Source organism: Falco punctatus (assembly GCF_963210335.1).
Source record: "Falco punctatus genome assembly, chromosome: 1".
Taxonomy (NCBI): domain Eukaryota; kingdom Metazoa; phylum Chordata; class Aves; order Falconiformes; family Falconidae; genus Falco; species Falco punctatus.
In genome coordinates, this window is record NC_137580.1 from 17476930 (window position 1) to 17502963 (window position 26034).

Sequence of the window (26034 nt, forward strand, 5' to 3'; positions counted from 1 at the left end):
GTTCCTTCATATATCACATCATTTTTACCCCGACAGCTTTATGATATTAAAAATTCCCTATATGTAGAAGAGAAAAAGTCATACAGGTATTCCTTTATCAGCATATACTTTTAACAGAAAAGGCTGAGAGTACTGGTGGCACTTTTGTTATGAATAGAGAACTGCAGCAGAAAGCTTTGTAGCACTTTATTCACTAAATGCCCAAAAGTCTTTTTTCAAAGGTGAAGCACTGAGTTACTGAATTTTTCCAAGTTAGCCAATTCAGGAAGTTTTTCTGGTCTATTATTTTCAACACCTCAGTGTACATGGCAACTGCTTTTCACTCAGAATGCAATGGGAAAAATCCCCCATGTTTCTGAAGACTGTATCTCATCATTAGGGTGTTTTTAAAAGCAGGTTAGACTTTCTCAAAGAACAGAACACAATTCTACCTATCTTCCTGTCTCTCCCGAATTTGCGCAGTTAAAGTATTTTCTTAAGCTCCAGACCAGTAGTTTTTTTTTTTTTTTACTCCTGTAGTCCATTACACAGAACCAGGCATTTCTTATTAGGAGGGTCACAAACACTAGCTAAGCAAAGAAAGCCTACTACTAGTTTGTTGAAACTAGCCCACGTAAAATGGATAGGGGTTTGCAAACAGACAGATTGTTAACGGTGTTCTGATACCTCAGCAAAGTGATCGCATGCCCTTTAAATATTAAGGGACTCATTCATCTTGTTTCCAGAATGAAAGTTATGAAATATCTAAACCAGAAAGCCAAAAATCAAACCCAACACTTGATATTTGTAAACATTTCTGACACACAAAAAACAAGGAAAAAAGAAAACCTGTTGTTCAACAAGTTGAAAATCATGAGCTTTCAAAAATGAACGTACATAAAATATACTTAGACACAGAAAAAAGACATATAAACTCTACATGCTTCCGAACTGGCGTTCTTAAAGCTTTAAAACTATTTTTGAAGGGAGAAGCACTGCTGCTAGTCCCGCCGTACGCGTCCCATCAGCCTGCACGAGAGCCAGCCACCAGGAAAGCATCCGACAGCAAAGCTCCCTCTCCAGACCAGGATGTACCACTAACATGAGCATCAGTCAGCCAAGATCGCCCTGCAGCATAGACAGAGAATTAACTGCCAGCCAGGCTGTGGCTCCAGAGTTTACAGGTGTGCTCGACTTTCCCACAACTAAATACTAAATAAATACTAAAGAGAGGCACAAGTGAGCAAACCACAGCCAGGTACCGCACCGGTGAAGGCTGACCCCAAAACACCCTGCTCCAAGAACGATGAAGAATTTTATTTCGCAGGTGCTAACTCAGGCAGTAACCACAGTTTAGCACAAGAATCACCAGGGACAACATATTACAGTCTCAAGTCTCACCACCTTATTTCTAGTGACTACTTTCCATTCTCCCCATTCCTCACCCTGCACCCCCAAAACAAGTACCAGCCCCAAATGCAACCACCCTGCTCACACGCTGAAGGCAGGCACAACACTTTAGACAACAGGAACAGTAGCTGTACAAATTATTTTTGCCAAAGGACACTCAGCAGGCACAGAGAAGTAACCGCATTCCTTGTGCCAGACAATTTTGCACTAGTAATGGAAAAAACTAGTTTTTCCAGGAGGCATGTACCATGAACCCAGTGATTTATGCATGAGACATCTTCATTTTTCTATCTATGTTATGCACTTGGGGGGTTAGTGCTTTTGAAAATTTATATATAGATAGACAAGTGTGGAAGTAACTTTAAAAACAACATTAAAAGGTGGGTGTAACATTTCAGTAAAATTGAAGAGACTTTCAGGGTGGACTACAGGAAACATTGTGGTCCTGCTGGACAGAGATGGGTGTTTTCTTTCACCAATTAAGAGTTAACTGCCAGACAAAGCAGACTATGCCACTACTAGGGGTCTGCAGGGTCTCAGCAAAGAAGGGAGGCACCAAGGTCCTGAAAAGCCCTTCAGTCAACACCGCTTACACCCACCACCCCATACCCATCCTCCCAGAAGCCACATGCCAGAAAAAGCAGCCTTATTCACCAGCATCATGGAGCTCACACCAAGCTGTGGTCAACACAGTTATCTCACCTCCACAGTGTACTTGTTACCTGTACTTTTAGCTATGCCAGCGTTACTTTTCATGGTAAACAAGGTCTTGAAGCTGCAGTGACAGACAGACATGGCAGCCACCAGGGATGGGGGCCTCCAGGTAATAGCAATGCTAGGAAGTCTTTAGAAGAAAAAAAAAACAACAAAAAAACCACCACCAACCCCCCCCCCCCCCCCCCCAACAAACCAAACGCCAGCAAACCTCCCTGCCCTGCAGCATGGCTAGCCCATGCTATCTTTCTGTTAGCACACATTACTTCAGCAAAGGTATGAAGAAATAGGCCCCTGGACCAACAACAGCTTGTTCTCAGCAGAACCACAGGCTTACTGGCACCAGGAAAACAACTTTTACTAGAACAGCTTGTTCTGCCGAGGGCGGTGGGGACAGGGAAAAGACAGGCATTTCATCAAAGCACTTCTAAACTGCCAGCATATTCCCCGTCTTCAAATTAGGATGATTTTTCCAAACCAGACTACTGGGGGAAAAGGATTCTTGAGAGACAGCTGCAGAGCAGTTATGAGAGACAGACTTTCTAAGCTGTGCTTGCAAAGATGAATTACCTCAGCATATACCTTTTTAAGCACAATCTAACAAACTGCAGAAGCACAACACTCAAAGCAATTTCTTACCATGTCTACAATTCTCCACAGATGTAAATGTCCCTTTAATGCTATGCATTTTAATAATTCCTTTCCACTTCAGATGCTAGCAGATACTCCTATTTTGAACTGTAATGCCCATAACTCCACTCAGGGAAGAGACACATGCACTCATGCTCTCCCACATACCTCACATACACACACCAGCTGCTAAGTACCACTGTGCCATGAAGGAGTTGTTCATGCATCAATGAATACATCATTTGCTGCTTATAGAGTATGTATATGTACATATATATTTTGATAGTATATAGCATTCTAGGCAAAAAAGCATATAGAATGAAAATACTACCATATTGTGAGTTTGCTCTTCTGTTTCTTTTTACAAAGGGCTTCTGCTGTACTCCTCCTGCTTCAGTTTTGGTGAATCGGGGCGTAGGGGTGTTTTTGTTGTTTGTTATTCTTTGTTGCTGCTTTTTTGTTGCCTTTTTTCTTTTTTTTTTTAAGTACAAAAATGACACCCACATTTTTTAGAGTTCTGAGAATGAGCTTTACTGTTGTCTCTGAGGTTAAACATTACCAATTGGCTTGTGGAACTTTCTCTAAACATTAAAGCAGGGACATTATTTTCTCTTAACCCGACAGGCAGCGTTGCAAAATCAAACTACAGGAAAACTTCAGGTTACTGGTACAATAAACACTTGGTACAACTAAAAATGACAGCTCTACACTCTAAACAATATCTAAGCCTCAATTAACCCAGAAGACAAACGTCTTCATGAAGCATATGGCACCTGTGAGATTGCCTATTCAAACCTGCCTGGTCACCTCAGCTTGACAATGGTGAAAAGAGTATTAACATTAACAGAGCACCTCCTCAAATGCAGCTTTGTGCCTGCACACCTGCTTCTTCTCCCTGCCTGCCACCTCTCCCTTTCTCTTACAAGAACAAGGCAGCAAAAGAAGTGCACTTTTAAAAACCTGTGCAGTAAAATAAGGTGATCAATAATTTGTGCACCTCAGAAACGTACAAGGGAACTGGGGGCTGGCTCTGCACAAAGCAACCGTCACAGTCCAGAGGAAAGTCGGGTGGGAAGGACCCTGCCTCTCCCTGCTTCCCACAGCTGCTTCCTTCTATATAGATCTAGAATGCAACTTCTCTTCCCCAAACTGGCTGTGAATATGCAACTGTGGAAAATCTGCTCACAGCACATGCAGTAGCTCTTCTCTGTTCCCCATAAAAACATTCTGCCAGCGCAATGCAGCTCTATATTAATCCACCTATGATAACACCGCATTTTGGAGCGAGATCTGCCCCAGCCACTTGCTCCACCCCAGACAGGGCTACGTGTGTCTTCTCAATTTTATCATGGATACAGCCAAACTGCAGCAGTCAAAATTGCAAAACGTAACATAGCCAGTACTTTTTTTACTCTTAACACACCGCAGGGAAAAAAAAAGAATCTCCACATTGTATTCAAGCCTGAACAGGGTGAGTACTTTTTTTTTTTTTTTTTTTTTTTTTTTGGGGGTGGCTCAGGCATCTCTACATTAAAGTAACCTTCACCAAGCTGCTTGCAAGCTAAGCAGTAAACCAGCCTCTGTGCTCTGGACCACCCTGGAGAACTTGTCCTCACTTCACTGTCATCCACCTAACAAAGAATAATGTCTTTGTAGCATCATGTACTTCACTGAGACAGCTTTCCTCTTATATTTTGAAGGCATTTAAAAGCTTCATGCCATCATTCACTGTGGCTACGCTCTGAAGGAAAGCACTGAAGAGAATTTACGCAGTTCATTAAAAGCTTTTTTCCTGCTGTTCGTGCTGCATCTTGCAGTTGAGCTAGCAAATTATTTTCTCATAAACAGCAGCAAGAAGATGCCTCTCTCCACAATACAGATTCACACCAAGGAAAACTATGTCATCTAAGGAAACATTCCCTTCTATACCAGGTCAGGCATACCACGACAATAGTGTTTCTAAGTTTTCAAGAGTCTGCTACAACCTGGAATCCCCACCGCAAACAAAAAAGCCCCAAAACACCAAAACCCAACAAACCTACTTCAAAAAATCCACTTCCCTGGGAGCATCTCCTCTCCATGGGGTAGCTTCAGCTGCAGGCCAGCCCCAATGCAACAGACTACAGGCTCAGAAAGTCCAAGGAACTGTGAACTGAAAATCCCCAGCAGCCCGCAAAACATGCCATGGATTAGCCAGGCGTTCTGCTCTGGACAAGATGGAGTTGTATTTCTACAGGCAGGGCTAGTAGCAGTGTACAAGCAAAACCGACAGTGGTTCACAGTACGTTTTAGCTTTCAGTAGATAGGTAGACTCCAACAAGACATTGTTTCAGCCCTTCTTCACCTGTATCAGCTGACTGGAATGCAGCATCACCAATACTGACATTTGCTTGTATCAACAGGACCCACGAAGCAAACAAGTTATGAAATGTGTCTTTAGATCTGGCCTGGAAAGCTGTGAAACGACATAGAAAAAAATCAAACTGCATCATTCAGCATAGCTTCTCCCCAGGGAAAAGCCTCCAGGGTATTCCCTTTAGCAGAAACCGTTCTGCTGCATTTACCACATTTTAAATGCAGACATGGCCACATCTTATTTCTGCACAGCATCACCTTTTTTTTCTACCAAAATGATTGGTACAGCCTTGTTTCAACACTCTTCTGGGTTTAGCTGGTACAACTGGGCTTTAGGGAATGGAAACCGAGGGTTTCCCAGACTGCTGTCCATCACTATCCTTCCCTGCAGGGCTGACTCAGGAGAAAGAGCAAGGTGAGCCCAGCAGGGGTGATAGCACAATACTCAGATTTCACATTCTTCTAACTATGCTCCTGTATTCACCTATGCGCAAAGATTAGGGAATTGCATTCATTCTGCATACCCACAATCACACTAGTCATGACCGCTTCAAAAGGCAAGTTACATGACAATCGGAAATTTTTAGCATCCACAGCGACAAAGTATTTATTTATCCATCAATTTTAAATAAGCGTAATCGATGAGGTCTACAGGTGATTTAAAATGACCCCAACCAGCCTGAGAAAAGCAGCCTACATCTTCAATAAGGCAGCTATTCACCTAAAGATCCTCAGCTTGCGACCGCTGCAGTAGAGCACACATTTTTAATGAGGAGGGAAGCAGAAGAGAGATGGGCTCCAGCACTCAGCTAAGGAGCCATATCCTCACGGATCGCTACCAGCCGACGGACAGCACAGGTGCCAGTCTGTCCCACGCACCTCCTAGGGGTCCTGCCGTACCTCAGAGCAGCCAAACAGCACGTGATGAACATCACGTCATGCTTCATAAGAAAGTAAACTCGTCCTCATTCAGATCGATTCTGCTTCTACTCACATGTTCCCGAATATGCCATAAAAACCTGACACAGGCCCTATTGCCCAGGGGCACTACAGGCAGCACATCATCTGCACGTTCCAGAAGCAAGTGCATAGAAAGCTACAGCTGCAAAGCTACAGCTCAGCTAGCAACTTGAAACAAAAATAATAAGAAAATCTACATTACACACAAAACAGTGCTAACTGGACAATGGTTTCTCCACCTAATGGCCTGGATATAAGCTATTTACAGCAGCCACTGGTACAAGCTCATCATTCTCAAACAGCTGAAACAAAAACATACCCAACTCACCACACAATCATTTCTCAAGATTTACTCTTTTAAAAAATGTCATGGCATCCATTAGCACATCAACTTCTCAGTCATGACTACTATAGTTTTTAAAATACTGAAGAGCAGCAACAGGCATGTTTTATCACCTTGTTTTCCTTCCCCTTCCACCCTTCAAATCAGGGAAACCCAAATACTAGGCGAGCTGCCCAGGATCACAGCACTGAAGCTGAAGAAAGGATGCAGGATTTTCTTGTTGTTACCAAACAAGCATCCTCCCAAATGTCACATCCCTTTCACCAGCTGAAACACACAGCATCTGAGAAATAGCAAACCCAAGCAGATGGAAGAGTGCCCGAAGGCTTCAAACAGAGCGATACCCAAAACGCTACGCTGCTCTGTATCATGCCCACCTCAACAGTAATTTACTGAGCTTGCAAAAATTGTTCGTATTTGTTACAATGGAGAAAGGCACACAAAAAGCTCACCCACACCTTTGGTCGACTATCTAGCAAAGTAAACCCTCTGTCATGTTTTGGCAAATGAGTTCTGGAGACGTGCAGCCTCTCAGTCCCACGCAGTATAACTCCAGTTATTTATTGTAAATATAAAGTCATGCTTCACTGTGGAGTAAAAGCTTCTACACACCCACAAAGCACAAATCTCCTGGACTGAGACAGTCACCCCTGCTGACCTGTGCCACCAAAACACAAATACCACAAGCACCAGCCTTTCCAGCAAATGTAACCTCTTCTCCTACAAGAGACTAATTTCTGCTCCTCATATTCACTCCTACTCTCTTCTAAATGTCTTAAAATGAAAAACAATCAGAGATTTTAACACTGATGTGCAAGGATACAGAGGTTACCCTCTTACTCACTACACTGAAACGCTCTGACGCAGCTTTACAGCTTGGGCACCTCACAGCATCCTAACAAAAGCAAAAGCTAAGGAACCCACAGAGGAGAAAGGAGGACACAGAATGGCAGGTGCACATCTTGTCTCCGTGCCCATCTCAAGCACTAGGTGTGGGCCACAGTCCTTTCACCTGCCCTACATGGATCCAGCCCTCGCTCCCAGTTTGGACCACTCAACATACAAAACTGGATTCTCCGCACCATTCCCTTTACAAGTTAGGGATGTGGTTCACTGACTCCAGGGCCAGCCTTGCCCTTTCGCAGCCCGTTTGCCCAGGCTGGGGGGCTCCTGCTTGGGACCTGACTCCCATGTGCCCCCCTGCCACCCGAGAAAATGGCTGGGTGACCTCTGGGACATCAAGCATGTCCCTGGCCTTGGAGTGAAGCCAAGCTTCAAGGCCAGCCAGCAGCGCCAAGATTTATGCTGTATCCTCTCTTAGCAGGCAGGCCTATTAGAGCAATGCGCTGATAATGCAGGCCAGTAAATCATGCGAATAAGTGATTGCACAAAGGAAAGAAAAAAAAAAAGCTGAAAAATTAAACCTTTGCCTTTGTTAAGTACTCCCAGTCTCCCCACATGCAGAGAGAGCAGGCAAGCAGAGCTAGAGAAGAGTTCAGCTACTAACGAAGCAATCCATCTTTCCGTCCTTCCTTCCCAAACCTCAGGGCTCTGTCATTTTGCAGCCTGTAATTTAAAGCCAGCTCTTGGCTTCAAACCTGCAGAAAAGCACCACTGTGAAAACACACCGCGAGTGCCAAACTGCTGTGTAAGATACACCACCATGTATTTTTTTTTTCCCTTTGCCTGGAGGAAAGGGGAGCGGGGGAGGGGGGGGGGCTGTTTGGTGTGGGACTGCAGAGCAAAGAGAGGAGTTTCTCTCTTCGGCATTTCTGAGATGCCCATTAAAGCATCGTAAAAGCTAAAAAGCATTTAACAGGTACCTTAAATAGCACTGCTTCATCAAGTACTACGCCTTAAGAAAAGCTGCCTCCCCCATGCTGAGTGTGAAATTCACTTTAGGCAGGATGCCCCCCTGAGAGCGGGCAAGAAGCCGTTTCTTTAAAAACACAGCTAGCTGGATAACCAAGATCGGTCTATTCGCTTGAATTTTGCTCCCTGACAGCAACTCCAGTGCATTCTCCCTCCTCACACTCCACGACCATTTTCCACCCTCCCAGATTTGCACACAAGCAGACACAACCTGCTTCCATTTTACGCAGCCAGCCCTCCAGCCCGACCACATACAGACCATTCACCGCCTCGTACAACGCTGCTGTAAGCAACCACCGAAACCTGTTTACGCCAGAGCTGGTTACAAGCGGGAAGAAAATCACCAAAACCCCAGCCGAACAATCGCCAAGTCCATAAGGGAGAAGAAAAGCAGTTTCAAAGAGCTGTTAACTTGCCGGGTAGGGGGAGGTCTGACAGGGCGCTGTTAAGGCGCTGGTTTTCCTGCTACGAGAAAGTTGGTGCCGAGAAGCGGCGGCGGGGGGCGGGCGCGCCAGCCAGGGGCTGCCCGGGACGCGGCGCCAAACCCGCCGCCAAGCGTGCCAGGAAAGGAGAGGGGCTGCCGTTACCAACACCAGGCTGTGCAAAAGCCCTCGGTAGCATCCGCAGACAGAAATTAAAAATAAAAATAATAACTAAAAAAGTTATTTAATGCCGTACCTCGACTGGGCAGCCATCGTGAAGTTTACGCTGCCAAGCGTCCTCTATCCATCAGCTCCTTCCCCAGCTGTCCAGGCTCTACCCCCCTGCCAAGATCTCTTCCATTTGCCGGCTGCCCTCCCTGCCCGGTCCCCGCGAACGGGCCCCTCCGAAGTGTCAGGGCGGCCTCCCGCGCCCCGGCTCCCCGCGCCCCGGCTGCCCGGCGCAGGGGCGGGCTACGCTCATTTTGATCGACATCCGGGCACCGGGCCCTCCCCCGGCCCCGCGCATTCCCGGCCGCCGGGGAGCGTGATGGGGCCCTCGCACTTTCAACTGAGGGGGGGGCACACAGCGCCGCTGGAAAGCCAAAGGCTGGCTCGCAGCTTGCCGGCGCCAGCACCGCCCGCCACCGCGGCCCGCTGCCATTTTATTCCACCGCTGTTTTCTGCGAGCGGGGCTTGCGGCAGCACACCCACGCCAGGCGGCACATCCACCCCCTCTTTACCCACCCTCTCATGGTACGACCCAACCTCCTTAAAAGGATATGCTGTGGTGCCCGCGCAAGGAAGCTGCGCGATTGGGCGAGGCGCGGGAAGGCGCGGGACGCGCAGGGGTCAGCGGCTGCGCCTGCAGGGCCCGGGCCGCGGGGTGCGTGCGGGGGCGTCTCTCCGTCTGTCTGGTTTTTGCAGAGAAACAGCAGAAAATGGCCCAGGGGGTTTGCACCCCGAATGAGGAACCCAGCTGTGAAGGTGAATCCCACCCGGCCGCAGAGATGCAGCAAGGAGGCAGGTGCCTACACTCGACACCGCACGTTAAGGAGCCTGCAGGTTGCTACTGCGGTTTCTGCTGGGCTCCTGCCCTGACCATGGCATGTAGACTCACGCGGAAAGCAGCAATACCTAGCCCTTGCTCTGGGTGTTCCTCAGCACAATTATAAAAACAACCTACTCCTGCAACTCCTTTCCACCAGTAATTAACCAGGCATTCAGCAGGCAGACATTTATCCAAGATCGCTTTGGCTCTTCCCAGCAGGCAATGCACAGCTGAGATATCTACCAACACTGCAGTTAGATTACACTCCTCATTCTCTCTTTTAAAGCACAACTTGTGTCAAAGTACTCAGCGGTTGCCAGGAGAAGAGTTTATACCCCATTCCTGGCCCATTACAACTTTAAAAGCCCATTTACATAAAGCTTCCACAAGCATATTAATTTTAAGGACATAATTTTAAAACATAAATACAAATCAGAAAATGTTTGGGGGTTTTCCCCACTCTTTTCCTTTGCCCTAAAAAGGAAAAATGCTTCAGGGGGAGGCTCCTCACACTCTGCCCCTACTCCAACACGGGGTCCCTCCCACAGGAGACAGTTTTCCACAAACTTCTCCAACGTAAGACCTTCCCACCGGCTGCAGTTCTTCACACACTGCTCCAGCGTGGGTCCCTGCCATGGGGTGCAGTCCTTCAGGAGCAGACTGCCCCAGCATGGGTTCCCCCACAGGTCACAAGCCCTGCCAGCAAACCTGCCCCAGCCTGGGCTCCTCTCTCCACAAATCCTCCCAGGAGCCTGCTCCAGCACAGGCTGCCCAGGGGATCACAGCCTCCTTCAGGCATCCACCCGCTCTGACACGGGGCCCTCCCCAGGCTGCAGGTGGGTATCTGCCCCACCATGGACCTCCATGGGCTGAGGGGCACAGCCTGCCTCACCCTGGGCTTCACCATGGGCTGCAGGGGAATCTCTGCTCCAGTGCCTGGACACCTCCTGCCTCAATGACCTTGGGGTCTGCAGAGTTGCTCTCACACACTCTCACTCCTTCATTCCGTGGCTGAAGCTGCCTTTGCTTTGCTTCAGCTGCCCCGCCCCCCCCGCCCCCCCCACCTTCTTAAATACATTATCCCAGAGGTGCTACCACTTCTCACAGAAGCCACCCCTGTGGACGCCCCCTGCTAAGAAATCGGTCATATAAGCACTTTCACTGTTCGAAAGAATTTGCGAGGTGGAAACAAGGACAAGAAAACATCAGAAAACACTCTCTGCTTCCTTTTGTCCTCCCAGCTTTTACACAGCTCTGTGGTATTCAGTCACTTTTGACCACAAAATGCATTTTCCCCTCTCAAGGCATTAATCTGACCTATCACTACCTTAATTTCTGTTATTTATTATAGTACAGCAGTGTCTCAGATGACACGATCTACAAGTGTAGCTCCACTTGCCGCCATGTATACTAACCCATGGACATCATTCTTTCCCAGTGGCAAACAAGGCTAAGGAAAAGGGATAAACAAGTAACAGGGAGAGCTGCTTTCCTCTTTAAAAACCCTCTCCAGCTGATCACATAAATTTTCTTAGTCCAGATAGCTCAGACTGGAGATTTCCATACAGGTTATCTCCTTGAAGATTAAATAAAACTCAGCTCTTTCGGGCAGAAAAGTAGATGATGGAAAATACAGACTTGCCACAACAACTGAGCTTTCTCCAGGAAAAAAAGTCCAGAACAACATGCTTTGTTTGCAGCAAAAGTTTCTAGCAGTTTTCCACCCCCTCCTCCTTGAAAAGCACTTATTCAAGTGCTTCTTGATTGCAGTATTGTGAAAAGGGATTGATGTTTAACAGTGTGTTGGCTTTATGGCAAGGCCTTCGGCATTGATCCAAGGCACACAAGGCTGTGCCAAGGCAAGGCACCTGCACTGGAAGCACAGAGGCTTCCCAAGAGAACAAGGACTGTGAAGAAATGCAGCAGCAGGAGACAAACCTCCATGTCATCATTCAACTTCTGTATTTCAGTGTTCGTCTCACAAACGCCTATGCAACTCTCTGAGACTGTAAAAGAAAAATCTAACCCCACTTCACATTGCCAGGTGAGGACTGCCTACCATCAATTTCTTCAAAGCACACAGCAGACACCTCTGCTGAGACTCTGAAGAGATTGCCAACCTGCAGATAAATCAAAAGGTTGACCAAATAAAACTGCAGCTCAGAAATAGCTGCTGGCATTTTTAATATTTTTTTTTAATTTGTATTTTTACACACCCCCGAAACACAGATATGCTGTGATGAAAAGGATGCTGTCGTTTTTGCAAAGGCAGGCACTCCAAAATTAAGAAACGTTAGTATCACCTACACCCAGGCAACAATGACAGAGTCTTTCAAGACATGGCCATGAACCACCTAGAAACCACTTTTAGTCCTTGGGCCAAACATATCCCGGGAGTGAAACAGCTGCTCACAGAAGAAAGGGAGTTAATGTTTACAACAAGCTCTTCGGGCCTTGTTCCTGAAGCCTCTACCTCATCCCTCTCAGTCCACAGCTCCGCTGGGCTTCTTGCAGCAGTAGCACCACTATCCCAAGTGGGTCCTAGGCAGACCCTTCCCAGAGCATCAGTGCCATGAAAAGCACCAGGCTGGTTCAACAGGCCCCTGTAGCAGTGACACTGTGCTACAGATCTCCCTGTATGCGGCTGCACTTGGCAGAAAGACTGTTTTATTAGGCAGTACCCGAGCAACAGAGCCAGCAGAAGTCATCGCCTTCTCATCTCCAAAGCTCTGGTGCCTCATTGCTTGTGAGCTCCCAATTTCTAGGGACCATGCTGTATGTACAGAACAGCATTTTGTGGCCAAACTGGCCCTGGGAAATCCTGCCTTTCTCACTAAATTGTTACCTGAACCTTACTTAAATCATCTAAATTTTGATAAATGGTATTCTTTACCTAATGGTCTCTTCTCTTCCCCCAGTTTGTGTCACACTGAGTTTGGTTTAACAGTGAATTCAAATAAAAAGTGGATTAATTTCACTTGTTAAAAAAGATCAACGAAGTCACCATAACGTCATGCTACACATACTCCCTGAAAAGAGCTTGTAAGTAAAATCAATACTCAAATTTGAAACGTTAGCACACACCAAAAAAAAAAACCAGCCCAACAAAAAAACCAAACATCACAGAGCACAGGAGGGGAATATCAAGATCCTGCCAACTACTAGAAAAGAGGAAAAAACACTATCAGGAATCAAAGCGGGGAAGGACTGGGAGACTAGGACACCAGGACTAGACTTTCCCAGCAGTGCTCTCAGTGATTTAATGACATACTACTACTAAATTGCAGGGCTTCTCCTTTCCTCGGAAGACCTCTTCAGGAAAAGGAAAAGCAAAGAACACTGGAAGCATCATGTATGGAAAACAGCATCTCAAGTTTGCCGAAGTTATAAAAGGAGTTTTAAAATTAAACTGAGCATTCTCTCTGTTAAAAATTTAACAGGGAAGATAATCAACTGAACAACAACACTGTATTACTTTCAGATTTTCTATAACATCCCAACAATCCCACTTACTTACTGGAGTTTCCCAAAAAGCCAAAGCAGGCAGGTGCCTGCTTTCTCCTAACAAAGGTAAGTCATAATTCCTGAGCTGGCCTGGCAGCCACTTTCCATTTTTAGGGAAGGAGAGGCAGGGCAGAGCACTGAACATCCCACCTAGAATAAAGCCTCAGAAATCCTATGCCACAAATGTTTCACATGAAGCAAATACCATTCTGATGTTTTTTTAAAAGTTTCAGACACACAACCAAGGGAACAGCCGAGAGGCCCTGCGTTCCCCACCTCTGGTTTCTGGCTTACCAGTTGCCCTAAAACAAAATTACGCTTTTTTTTTGTTGGAAGATTTGATGAAAACTGGTAAATTCCTGTGGAACATTTTCAGTCAGACAAATAAGTGTTTCCCTGAAGAAAGCTTTCTGTCAGAATATATCCTGTCAGCTGCTGACCCCTCCCTTACATCTATTTAAGATGAGCAAACTGCAGCTTTTCCTACCTGGTCTTTTTTTTTTATTATTTTATTCACTGATCAGGGATTAAAGTTTCCCTTTTTCAGGTCCTTGCCCCTGAAAGTAGTATTGCAAATGAAGGAAACTGTCTCCATTAAGCAAAACACAAACAAAAGGAATCAATAAAATAAGCTTTTCATACTCTTCAGCTCATGATAAGTTCAGAAATGTTCATGCGGTGAAGAGGATTACCAAAGAAACACTTCCTGAAAACCTAACAGGAAAAGCTTCCTGCAGGTGATCCTAGTTCCACATGTATTTAAGCTATTTATGAGCATTTTAAGTAAAGAAGATCCATTCTTATCTACCTATGCATTGAATGAGAATGGAGTTCTCCAGACATGAAGCTTGTGATTTAAATACCGCATAGAAATGCAAATCCAACTGAAAAAGAAACGAGGGTGTGCAGGCAACCTGGGTGCTATGTTTCTTAGTTTTGAACTCCTGAAAATGCCAGACTACTGACCTCAGGCATCAGTGGTAAAGCATAGGATGTGGGTACATTATGTGTATTTTATGTGCACAGCACCATCTCACTTGGCCATATAGCTACGCATATCTGGACATGCTGACCAAAAGGAAGCTGGCATTTACAAGGGAGGGGAAAAAAAAGAAATCCCAAACCCAAGAAGACTCAGAAGTTTCAAGCATTAAGCGACAACATTTTCCAATAAGGTGCAGATGCTGATACATTGCCAAAACAGGTACCTACAGCATCTACAGCAGGGTCCAGCGCTCATACAGAAGGAAGATCAGTATCTCTTTGCTCACCGATAACAATACCTGCCATGCCTCAGTTCACACACCCATGGATGTTCAAAGCAAGCACATGGTATTTTATCTCCAGCCTAGTTCACCTATTCAACTTATTCCTCCCAAAGCACCTGAAAGTTTTCCACAACTCCAGAAAGCTTGAGGAAGCCATTCTTTAAGTCTGTAATTCTTCACCTGCTATAAAATTTATAAAATTTCTTGGGTCTTTTTGGTTATAATGCTGTTTAGGGGTTTGGGTGGGCATGCATAGGGGTAGTATTATTAAAGAAATCTTTGCACATCTTTGTTTTCAAGAAGTGTTAAATAAAATAAACCAAAGAACAACAACGTTAACAGCAGCAATCAATACCTAGCTTTTGTTGCAAGAATCCAAGGAATCTGAATCAAGGACTGCTCAAAAGGGAACACAGCATCACTTAACTGAGGAAAAAACCTGCAATTTGACATTATACTAATAAATGTATGATAATCCATTAAGTTTGTGGGACAAATCCCAGAAGCTTACAGTATTGTGAAACAATTAATCAAGCACTGAGTACCAACAAAGAAGGAATAGATACCAAGCTATATTAAAATAATTAAACACATGGCTCGATAAGCTGTTGTGAGTGGTTTAGGTCACTTAAAGAATCACCATCAAAGGCATTAGCTAAATAGTTTTAATATGAATTTTTAGGAGTGTAACTTCACAAAGTTCAGTGGCAAGGTTCACTATTACTTATTACATAGATAAATCACACAAAGAAGAACCAAATTAAAAAATTAGGTTGGAATTATTTACACAGAGACTAAAGATGTAAAAGGGTAAGGGAGACCTTCCCGTTGAGTCACGAGGTTCAGAGAGGACCCCCTTGCTTTCTAAACTCTATAAATAGAGTTTAGGTGCGGCTAGATCCAATCTTGGTCTCAGACCTGGGCAACGGTTTGTATCTAAAGGAATATACGGAGTAAGGGAAATCCTCCCGTTGAGTCACGAGGTTCAGAGAGGACCCCCTTGCTTTCTAAACTCTATTTATAGAGTTTAGGTGCGGCTAGATCCAATCTTAGTCTCAGACTTGGACAACAGTTTATATCTAAAGGATGTCTAAGGTTTATCCACAGTTCAAGGCTGATCACAAAATTTAATAAATTAGTCAATTATTAAGTGCTGCTTATCTATGAAGTGGATCAACAGGATTTACTGCAATCACAACAGTAACTTAATTTCAGATCCAAGATAGTAACATTCATTCTATACTTGCTATGAGGTACCTAAATCAATTCACACACACATGCAAGCATGCAGACACAAAGGAATAGATGTATATAGATATATATAAATTGTACAAAGGTATACCTCTTCAAAGCTACCCTCAAGGTTCAGTGAAATAGTCACGTCAAAAATCTTTGCATTTCTCAGTGGAGAAAGGGTTGAGCCTTGAGGAGTTGGGGTATCAGCCCAGGCTCTGTCCTTAGATTACGCTGACGGTCCTCCTAACTCCACAAACTGTCTGCAAGCTCTGAGAGGCACCCCGTGAAGAGGGAGATGCTGGTCGCAGCCCGCTGCAGTCCAGGAGAGCTCAAAAAGACCTCACTTAGGACTGCTGTTTATAGGGTTGGAGGTGATTGGCTTTAGTCAATAAATTTCTGTCCTGGCCACAATCCAAGCTGGTAATTACTGGAATTTTCAAAATTCCAGTGACAGTGGTACTGTACCAGTCAGATTCAGATAAGGAATGTTCCAAGGCTGTCAGGAGATGTTTTGATTCAGATAAGGAATTCTCCAAGGCTGTCAGGGGATGTTACGATTCAGATAAGGAATGTTCCTGGTACAGTCAGTGCCATTCCCCACCACAGCCATGCAGGAGTTGCTGGTATGGTCAAGGGATGCTTAACTGCCCACCTCACTACACTGAGGCTAGGAGCCTAAGAGGGATTCCCCAAGACTGTGCAACAGCCTGGGGGAGGGGGCAAGATGCACCACCATACAAGCTTTCCTGAAATATATTTGCTGTAAAGTAAAACATGTATTTGTTTATACCCAGAAATAGGTCAAATTCATGCCCTTGCCAAAGCTTTTCAAAACATCTCGTTGCACTGTACTGCATCAGGTTTTTTGAACAGACACACCCCCTTACTTTCAGTCTTCAAGAGGCACTGCTGTCCTGTAATTAAAATGTGTTCTCCCAGCTCTGTTGACAAGAGATCCATCTTACTGCTGCCATTTATTGCCACTGAGGAGTCCTTCACATTTGGAGGTGAAAAGGGGCAAATGGATGTTGTGATTCCCAGCCTGAAGCAGCCGAGGGTAGCTTTTTCATGTGCAAAGGAGACTTCTGCACCAAGTCAGAAGGCAAGGACTGTGTCCACAAAGGCTCTGCTGCCCCAGACCCGCAGGACAACTCCTAACCTCTCAGCCCCTCCAGCCTCCCTGGCTGTCAGCACCTTTCTTCCTTGCATCTCCTTGCTACCTCTACAGAAAACCAGAGGCTGCATGCCTGCAGAGAGGTAAATCCTTAGAAGTTGCTTATGTTCTGGCAATCCCAACCCCCCCACAAAACTGTCAAGGGATTGATACTCTTGCATCTTGCTCCACCAGTAGTCGAGGAACTAGCCACATAGCAAATACATACATCACACTATCATAAATCACAGGTTGCAACCATAAAACATAGAAATTCAAGGGCTCCACATATTCATAGAAAAAGAGATAGATTAATCTCATTCCCAAACTCCTGCCTCTAAAGTACAGCTAGAAAGCAAGCAAAATTCAGAAACCCATACACAGAAGCGTAAACAAAAACCAGTTTAACAAGGTAAATGAAGCTGTGCGCTGTAAGCAATGGTAAGTCTGAAGAGGGCTGAGGCAGCAAAACTCTCTGTTGACCCTGATTCAGCAAAGCACTTCTCCATAAGCTTGCTTTATAGCACCGTCTTAAACTTGGCACTTTCCAGAACCAAAGCTGACTGCCAGCAGCACATCCTTGCTGGGCAAACCATGAAAAGCACTTAGATTTCACCAGGTCTAACCCACACAGCATAGCTACAGTGAGGCTAGAGAAGCTGCAGGGCAAAGGAAAGGAACTGAGTTGAGTCCAACACTGAAAAAAATCGCAGGGAAGAACGTAACAAAAAGGTTATTTCAACTTTAACAACATAAGACTAAGTTGGATGCCGGCTGTTATGAAAAAAATTGCTCTACAGATGTTAGGAATCAAACATTTCTGAGAAAAGAGAGGAAAACATTTCATTATTTAAATTGAAGAAAATAGATTTAGAAAAAGAAACCACTTTCTCCCAGGAACCAGACTGCATGAGAGGCTGCACCCCTCCAGCTTTTGGCAGCCATCAGGAGCAATTTCCATCATCTTCCCTGGCATTACTCACTTACCACTCTGAATGCCTTAAAATGTTCCATAACAAGCATGAACTTACACAAACAGTTAAAAACAACAGAAAGAAGTTTATAGTCCTTGTTGGCTTTGGCACTGGAACTGTCAGAAACCACACCGTGAAGAGTGTTAGATATCCTGATTTATATTCCAATTGAATCAAGATAACATCTATGTACAGAACACAATGTACCCTTCAGATTCACTACAGCTGTCAGATTCATTTTGTGGTGTTATCCAATCCCTAGATGAGGCAGAGAGGTATGTAGGACACCGAGCAAGTAAATGCCCATGATTTTGGTTTGCTTTTTGACCAGGCTGCTATACCCAGTATTGCAAGAAGAAGCCACCCAGAACAGATCTTTTTTGCTTTGTTTTAAGGTCCAATCCTTGCAGATGTATTGACACAACAAAAAATTAAAAAATAAATGAAGTGATAGCAGAGGAGTTTGGATGTCTTTGCAAAATCTCTGTCCACCCATGTGTCCTCCCTTAATGTGATTGTGCAGCGATCACTGTCCTTTTATGCCTCAGGATGGCACATATAATAGGGGAAAAGAACACTGACCTGTGGTATGAGGATAAAGCATACTGGCAGTTGTAAAGAGCTAAATGAGAAAGAAATGGGAACTGCAGAAAAACACCAACCCTGTGGGTGGGTGTGGAAATAATCAGTTTTGCAACTTAGGTGTCTAAATGTAAACCCCTCGTTGTCCAAACTTCCAAACGTGTACCTGCAAGACTCAGAGACCTGACAGGCTTGCCTTTCTCACTTCAAATGCATAGAGTGCAGAAACGCTTCTTGTAAGGGCTGGGTTGCCTCACGCAGATCACTGCGATGGCAACGTTGCCCCCTGTTACACGGAGGCCACAAGCAGGTCAGGATATGAAGCAACAAGGCTGGTGCACTAGAGATCAAGGCATTATGTGCTGTGAGCAAACACCTCAACTCCATGTGATGAGTAGAGTTTTCACAGCACAACGGGCCACCCTCACCAGTGAGAATCATAGAATCATTTAGGTTGGAAAAGACCCTTAAGATCATCAAGTCCAACCATTAACCTGACACTACAAAGTCCACCACAACCATGCACCTAAGTGCCACATCTATGTGAGGGTCCCATTGAGACCCAGCGTCAAGCAGTGTTCATTTCACAACAGATTCAAGTTACAAAAGGCATCAATTTTTTGGCAAAAAACAGCTTGTCAGATTTGAAACTCCTCCTCTCCCACTCAGCCATTACAATTCTTGCATTGAGGGGGGTATTATTTTCTTAAGCCATCTCGAAATTTGTCACAGCACCTGGGAAGCCAGTATTAAATCAAATTAATTCCTACCCATCATCACTGCTTTGTTCCTGTGTAGGGTCCATTATGATGCTCCCATCCAGTCAGCTCATCTGGAAGAGATAAAACAGATATTCAACATCTCTTTTACAAAAGCACACAGGTACTTAGTAGATTCCCCCCAGCTTTGCTTCAACAGTCACCGAGACCAACCTGGGAACATCCTTCCTCAGTCAGCAAAGGGGGAAAAAGGGAGAGTCAAATAAGCAAACATAAAAAAATTGCAGTTTCCAAAGTAGCAACTCATTACAGCATAGTGATGTCTAGAATGTTTGTTGCAGCAAACAAAAAAATGAAATCTAAATGTTTATTTCCTTTGTCTACATATGTCTGTGCATGCACTCTGCATTTAGGTTTTTGTGTGCTACATCTGAAATCTCCATTTTAAATAACTCTCCAAAATAATTTTGCACCACAAAAGTAGAAGATACACAGTACTCATCACCAACACTCTCCCACAGATATTCTCAGAATTGTGTCAATCCCTCAGTTCTCCCTGGCAGTCTAAATAATCTTTCAATTATGTTCAGGATGACTGTGTAAAATACTACACAACAGGAAGATTAGCTGTAACCTAAAGAACAGATTGCTTACCCAAGGCAGCAAATCATTTGAATTTTTGCTGTTCACTAGGCTGACAGCTTTTTCCACAATCCTCAATACTGTTAGGCTAAGGCATAATCTCTGCACCAAACACACAGTTCAAGCAACTGAGTTCTGGAAAAGCTTGTAAATGCTGGGAACACTCCTGTAAACATTTCTGTGGCTTTCAAAGAGATCTGTTAGAGCCACAAACACTCATCACTATATCATGAGTGTTTGCAGAAACTGGCCATAACTGTATAGGAACAACAAAATACATTTAGTAATCATGTCTGGAATAGCAAGGCAGCACGAGCTGCCACGTGACACTGGCTCTCACCTCTCACAGCAGGTTTTTCAAAGGACTAACAGCTACCTAAGTCAGCAGCTTAGTCAGTGCCAATCTCTGCTGAGCTCTTCAGCACTTGGAACAGGGAGCTTAACAGCAGCTGGGTGAGCACCTACCTAAAGCAGGGAGACTGGGTCGAGATCTCCAGGCCATGCGATGCACAGAACCTGGGATGTCTGACTGGTAGTCCCTGCAGCGCTCCTAAACACATGATCCAAATACATGGATCATATGTAGTTAAGAATGGAAGAACCAAGATATCCATTTTCCCCTTCCCCCAGCAGTGACACTGCATTTCAGGTCAGCTCTTACAGAGAACTACAGGCTTGGCCAAGAGTATGACAAACCAGGCTATTGCTACAGGTTCTGGGATACTCAGTTCAATTTTAAGAATAAATATGCCATTAGGGCACTCCCTTCAGACAACCAAATAGCCCTCTGATGAATGGAAATATTTGTGGAAAGGGGAAGGAGAGAAGAGAAAAAAAACTAGCATTAAAAATAGAGCTACAGATTAAAAATCTCATAAAAATTCAAAGCAGAAGCATTCAGGAAGCAAGGAAGAAACAGAAGGGGAAGGTTTACAGCAATTACTGTGAGAGCGCAAGCCTCTCATGTAACAGCAGTTCCACCTAGCAGGGACCTCAGAGACAGCCAAGTTTCACAGCCCCTACATAACCAGGGCCATTTTGGCCAATCACAGGAAAAAAAATAAATAGAAATTTCCCCTTGCTTACATCCACACAAAAAAGATTAACCCTGAGCATACTCTCACACAAAGCTCATTGCTTGCTTTGTGTCCAACACCTATTTCTCACCATCCCCTGTCTGTCTCAAGCTTGTCTTTAGCTCACAGTGGTGCAGACAAAACAGAAGTGTGTGCAGAACTGATGGCATCATAAGTTTTCATGACGCTTGCCACATGGGTGCCCTGGGCAGCGAAGACGTGGTCTACATGGACTTGTGATGAAAAGAAACATGCCTGGAAACACAGACATGGTAAACAAGACTAGATTAATTAAAGTACAAGATCATCTCAGCAGAAGCAAAAGATCTCCAAGAGGAAGAAATACAACTGAAAAAGTTTACATTTCTATTTGTGACATTCATTTGCAGCACCTCAGACTCCTCAAGGAGCAAAATGATTTATGGCTGGGGGGCAGGCTACAGTAGCATTATGTGAAGCCTTGTGAACCCACTTAGAGCAACTAGTATTAAACCAGAGCACAGATGCTTTGATGACTAAATGAAGCAGCTGACCTCTAGCTCATGGTTTTAATCCCAGGTAAGATACCATCAGATAACCATTCTGTAAGCCACAAAAAGGCACAAGCCACTGAAGATGGGAATCCTGTCAGACAGCTACCTCAACCTGCAGCTAGGATGACTAAGTAACAGACATGCATACTAAGTTTAGAGTACAGATCTGAAAGCAAACAAACCCTTAATATTTGTTCCCTCCTAAGAATAGTGAAAACTGCAACCTTTGCTAGCAAATAAACAGCTTTGAAAGAACAAGGTACCCACCTGAATTTAATTGAGGGTGGGAGAAGTAGGAAGCATGTACTAGAAGAAGTCATTCCAACTTTCTTTCAACTTTTGTTTATTTAATTCTGTGTTCCTGATCTTCAAATGTTCAGACAAGTTTCCTCAGCCAGTGCATGGACCTCACATTGCAGTAATGTAGGCAGATAAGGTATGTATGCACACATTTGACTAAACAAGCTGGTGGGGAAGCCTGCTCTGTCACCAACTTAGTCTTAACATGACTATAAAGCACGTGAGCATCCAGCAGTAATATCTAGGTTTCACTAAACAATCCACAAGTTCTGCAAATGCCTTTGACAGGGCCCGGTTTTCAACCATACTGATGCAGCATGGATTTGAGGTTGTATGGACATTATTAATCTGACATATTTCAACAAGTTACAAATGCTTTTGCTTTTATTTTCTCCAACAAAGGTAAGTTTATAAACACAAGCTTTCCCCTCTGATGTCAATTAGCCTAGCTGGCTAATTTAGTTAGGATGCCTTTCCTTGTTATAAAAGCAACTGTTCTGTTATCAACAGTGTTTTTTGCTCAAAAAGCTAAAAAATGTTTCTTTCTTCATTCATTTTCAATGATTTGTGTTGCTTCTTGCCCTGCAGCACCCCCACAACTCCCCAGTGTTTCAGGGACTCTAGGATGCCAAGGTTTTCCTTCTGAGGCAGTCAGGAAGCACCCTTGCAAAAGACTGGCCGAAACTGCTTTTTAGATACAAAAAATGCTAACCATTTTTGTACAGTTCCTTTCTTTAGTGACTTTTTTGTTTGCTTCATTCTTCAAGAGTTTCAGACTGAAAACAGAAATTAATGCCTGTGTGCATTTATACAAGCTGCTAACTTGTCTTCCAAAACCACTGCCACTAACAGTCATGTAAAAGTGAAGCAATGCAAAAGGAGACAGGCTAAGTTTGCTCCTCTGTGGGAAAGGTCACTTTTTTACTATTTGCTTTACTGAGGTCTTAGAAATAGACGATTTAACACTGCTTAGGATACATCATAACTCTTCAATGAGAAAGAGGAAACATTAGCACTATACATCAGGGCGTATGGAAAAAATACTATAAATAAACCCCTGATGGCACCTGGAGGATGAAACAAAATCACCCTGCCTCTGTGGCTACCTTGCATAAAACACTGACCATGAGGTGCAGCTCTTAATCCACCTGCACTGCACCCTAGTGACCCAAGCTCTGTTCTACACATTTAGGTACAGATTAATCAAGAGTTAAGCTAAAACTGAGGAAGTGGAGAGCTGCTGGGGGAAGAAACTGCCTACATTTGCCTTTAACCCCAGGCAAGCCAACAATGGCTCCTAATCCATGGGGCTGAGGGCAGCTGGAGGGCTAACCACTCAAATGCCAACACCTGAGCTGCTTACCTCAGCAAAACCACCATTAGAAACTCAAGACCAAGCAGTTTCTGTTCCAAAGACTCTCCCCAAAGTAATGAAAAAATGAGATGCTCAGAAGCAGCTAGATTCTTCATCACAACCTAACCAAGACATAAGACTGCTTTGTGACTGGCTAGATCATTAGCGTTAAACCCCAACTTTTTAACAAAAACCCCACAGCACTGCCTTTAGAAGAGAAGCTTGCCTAAATTGGTGATACAATCCAACAAGGAGATAGATCCATAAGTACCTTATATGCCTTAAACAGGCAAGAAAAACATGGATTCCAGGATTTTATTGTGGAAAGTAATCTTATGCACCAAAAGGTGACAGAAATGCTGTTGAACTGACTCTGCAGGAGCTTAGACTTTTATGTAGTTCTGCAAGCTGTGAAATTTATGAATGCATTGCAAAGTTTGTGGGTGCAGGAAGACCTCTTGGCTTAATACTGGGTAAGTTTGTCACCAGTAAGTAATCTACCCATCTACCAGAAAGTGTATCCAAATTTAATGTTATTTGGTATTTCTCATCAAACTGTCTGGAAACAAGACATACATATAGTACCATGGCTTACAATTTACTACTAATGAAAAGCCAGGCGAGATGCACGTGTACCTACCTTATAATCTAAAATAGATTTGAACACTGCAACTAGTATTCATGAACAGAAAAAACTGTCAGAGCTGAGCGTGGAAAGCTCTGACTGTATCCCAGGAATTGCAAAAAGTATTGTCATGAGGAGTGGTTTGTTTTACTGGCTTTACCCATGGATAGGCTATCTGCAGCTGCCAGTTTTCTGTTGCTGCCAATTACTCATTTCTACTTCATATTTATCCCAAAAGGAAGTGCAAGGCTAGTTGCTGGTAAAAAAGCTGAACCCTTTGTAATCGTTATTTCTCATTTTTAAAAAGCTACTGTCATAGACAGCCACAGCATACAGTGGAGATGAAAGCAGGTACTCAAGTGGCCCTTATCTGATTTTTTACAAATTTCTTACATGGCTGTATTTGGCAAAAATAATTTCTGTATCCCTCAGCCGAACATATTTGTATTCCTCTTCTTTCTGTCTTTCTCCACCAAGCCACAGGCAAACAGCTGCTTTGATGGAATGTGGAAGATGCTTGGAAAGTTAAAACCTTATGTGCCCATCTCATTGGTTCCCTTCCCTTCAACACTGTTGTTATATATATAGATATGGTATTATTATGGGCAAAACTTGATGCATTTGCATATATAAAATTATGTGAAGGGACATCTCAATGTACAGCCACAGAAGACTTTGGATTATTACAACTAAGAAAAAAAGTATCAATAGTTTTGGCTTCACTTCTCTAGTATGGGTTCTTCCACATATGCTTTACCATCACCCTCTAGTCATGGGGTGCTACAGCTCAACTACAAGGCCAGCTAATACCCATGCCCTAGTGAGAAGGGTGGCATTACTCTCCTGAGTAGTAATACCCAGGACAAGCTCCTCACTAAAGCAGATCCCAAGCTAAGATCCCATTTACCCAGCGTGAGGCGGGCAGACAGAAAAACCTGTGCTCCAGTCAAGGAAAACTGGGGGGGAACATGGGAATAAAATCCCCCTGATAAAACACCTTCCTGCAAACAAAAAAAACCCCCTCACCTTCCATGGAACATCGCAGCAACTTTTAGCAGCTACTGCTACTGCTAAAGCTGCGCTACAGCGTGCCGCGGCACCGCAAGACTCGCCCAGCTGCCTCAAGCCGTCTGAAACCGCCGGGACGGTCCCTCCCCAAACCGGCGGCGGGGAGCACCGGCCGCTTCCCCCCGCCCCGGGTAATCAAGCCCCCGGCAGCGGCAGGCGCCGGGGCCGGCAAGGGAAGCCGCCATCCCCTCCGGCCCCGGCCAGCACCCCGCGCCCCGCCCGCCCAGGGAGCACCGCCGCCCCCCTGACCTGCTGCGCGGCGCTCCGCGGCCGCAGCGCGGTGAGCAGCCCCGCTCCGCCGGGGGCGCGGGGGGCTGCGGGCCGGGCGCGGGTAGCGCCGCAGCGAGCGATTGCGGGCGCCGCCGCCGGCCCCGCGTTGCGCTGCGTTGACCCTCCGGGCGACGAGCGGATCTGAAGAACGCTCCCGAACCGCCGGGCAGCGGCAGCGCTGCTACCCCGGTAACGGCACCTCGGCGCTCGAAACGGACGGTTTGGCGACTCGCCCCGCCCCCCCCGGCACGGCGACGTGAGCCCCCGGCTCCGGTGAAAGCGACATTATGACACCCTGCCTCGGCCGTAGCTAGGCACCTTACTCTTCCCTTCAGATCGATTCAAAGTTTCACACTGTGAATCAGGTGTTTCTAAGCTGACGCTGAGGTTAACGCAAATTCATGTTAATTTTCAGAAGGGAAACAAATGAACGCAGGGAGCCCTGCGCGGTACTGGCGCTCCTCTCCAGCTTCCAGCCCGCTGAAGCTGATTGTACCAGCTCAAGGAGGTCTCCAGCACGGAGCTGCTGCAGGTCTTACCACAGAAGAGGATGCAAAGAGTTGCTCTTCCCACAGATCTGATTGCCTTCTCGCAACCGTCTCTTTTTCAGCAGCATGACCTTTTGGCAGCACAAAGACCAGAAACAAGCTGCTTTGCACTGCCAGTATCACCCCCCCTTTACTACAGGATTAACAGGCTATGACAGGAAAAGTTACAGCTCAGACAGGCGTTACCTAGCCAAGACATTAAGCCAAGAGGGGAGGGGAGCACTTGCTGTCCTTCCTCGGGATGAGAGGTGTACTTGGGGGGTGGGGTGGAATAAAAGGCCCCTTGGCATTGCTTTTCCTTGTCACTGTAGGGTCAGGCAACAGGGACTGCTGGATGCCTACATCCTTCTCTGCCTCAAGGACTACCTAATACTTACATTAAAGGTTCAGGCATGCCAATCTTACCTAAACAAACTCCTTCCAATTAGCCAGTAAATTTTCATACACAC

The 26034-nt window shown here is 45.1% G+C and overlaps 1 protein-coding gene across 6 annotated transcripts in view; it reads right to left on the bottom strand.

Annotated features, from left to right (window-relative positions):
- AFF1 (ALF transcription elongation factor 1) overlaps positions 1-26034 on the bottom strand; it is a 121460-nt gene that overhangs the window by 89915 nt on the left and 5511 nt on the right. For 2 of the 6 annotated variants that reach the window (XM_080409390.1, XM_080409387.1), the window contains exon 1: positions 19221-25246. In XM_080409390.1, coding sequence (XP_080265516.1) covers positions 19221-19255 — 35 coding nt within the window. In that variant the 5' untranslated portion in view covers positions 19256-25246. Of the gene's footprint in view, positions 1-8941; positions 10775-19220; positions 25247-26034 lie in introns of those variants that run through there. The other 4 variants (XM_080409388.1, XM_080409389.1, XM_080409392.1 and 1 more) reach the window with 4 other exon arrangements.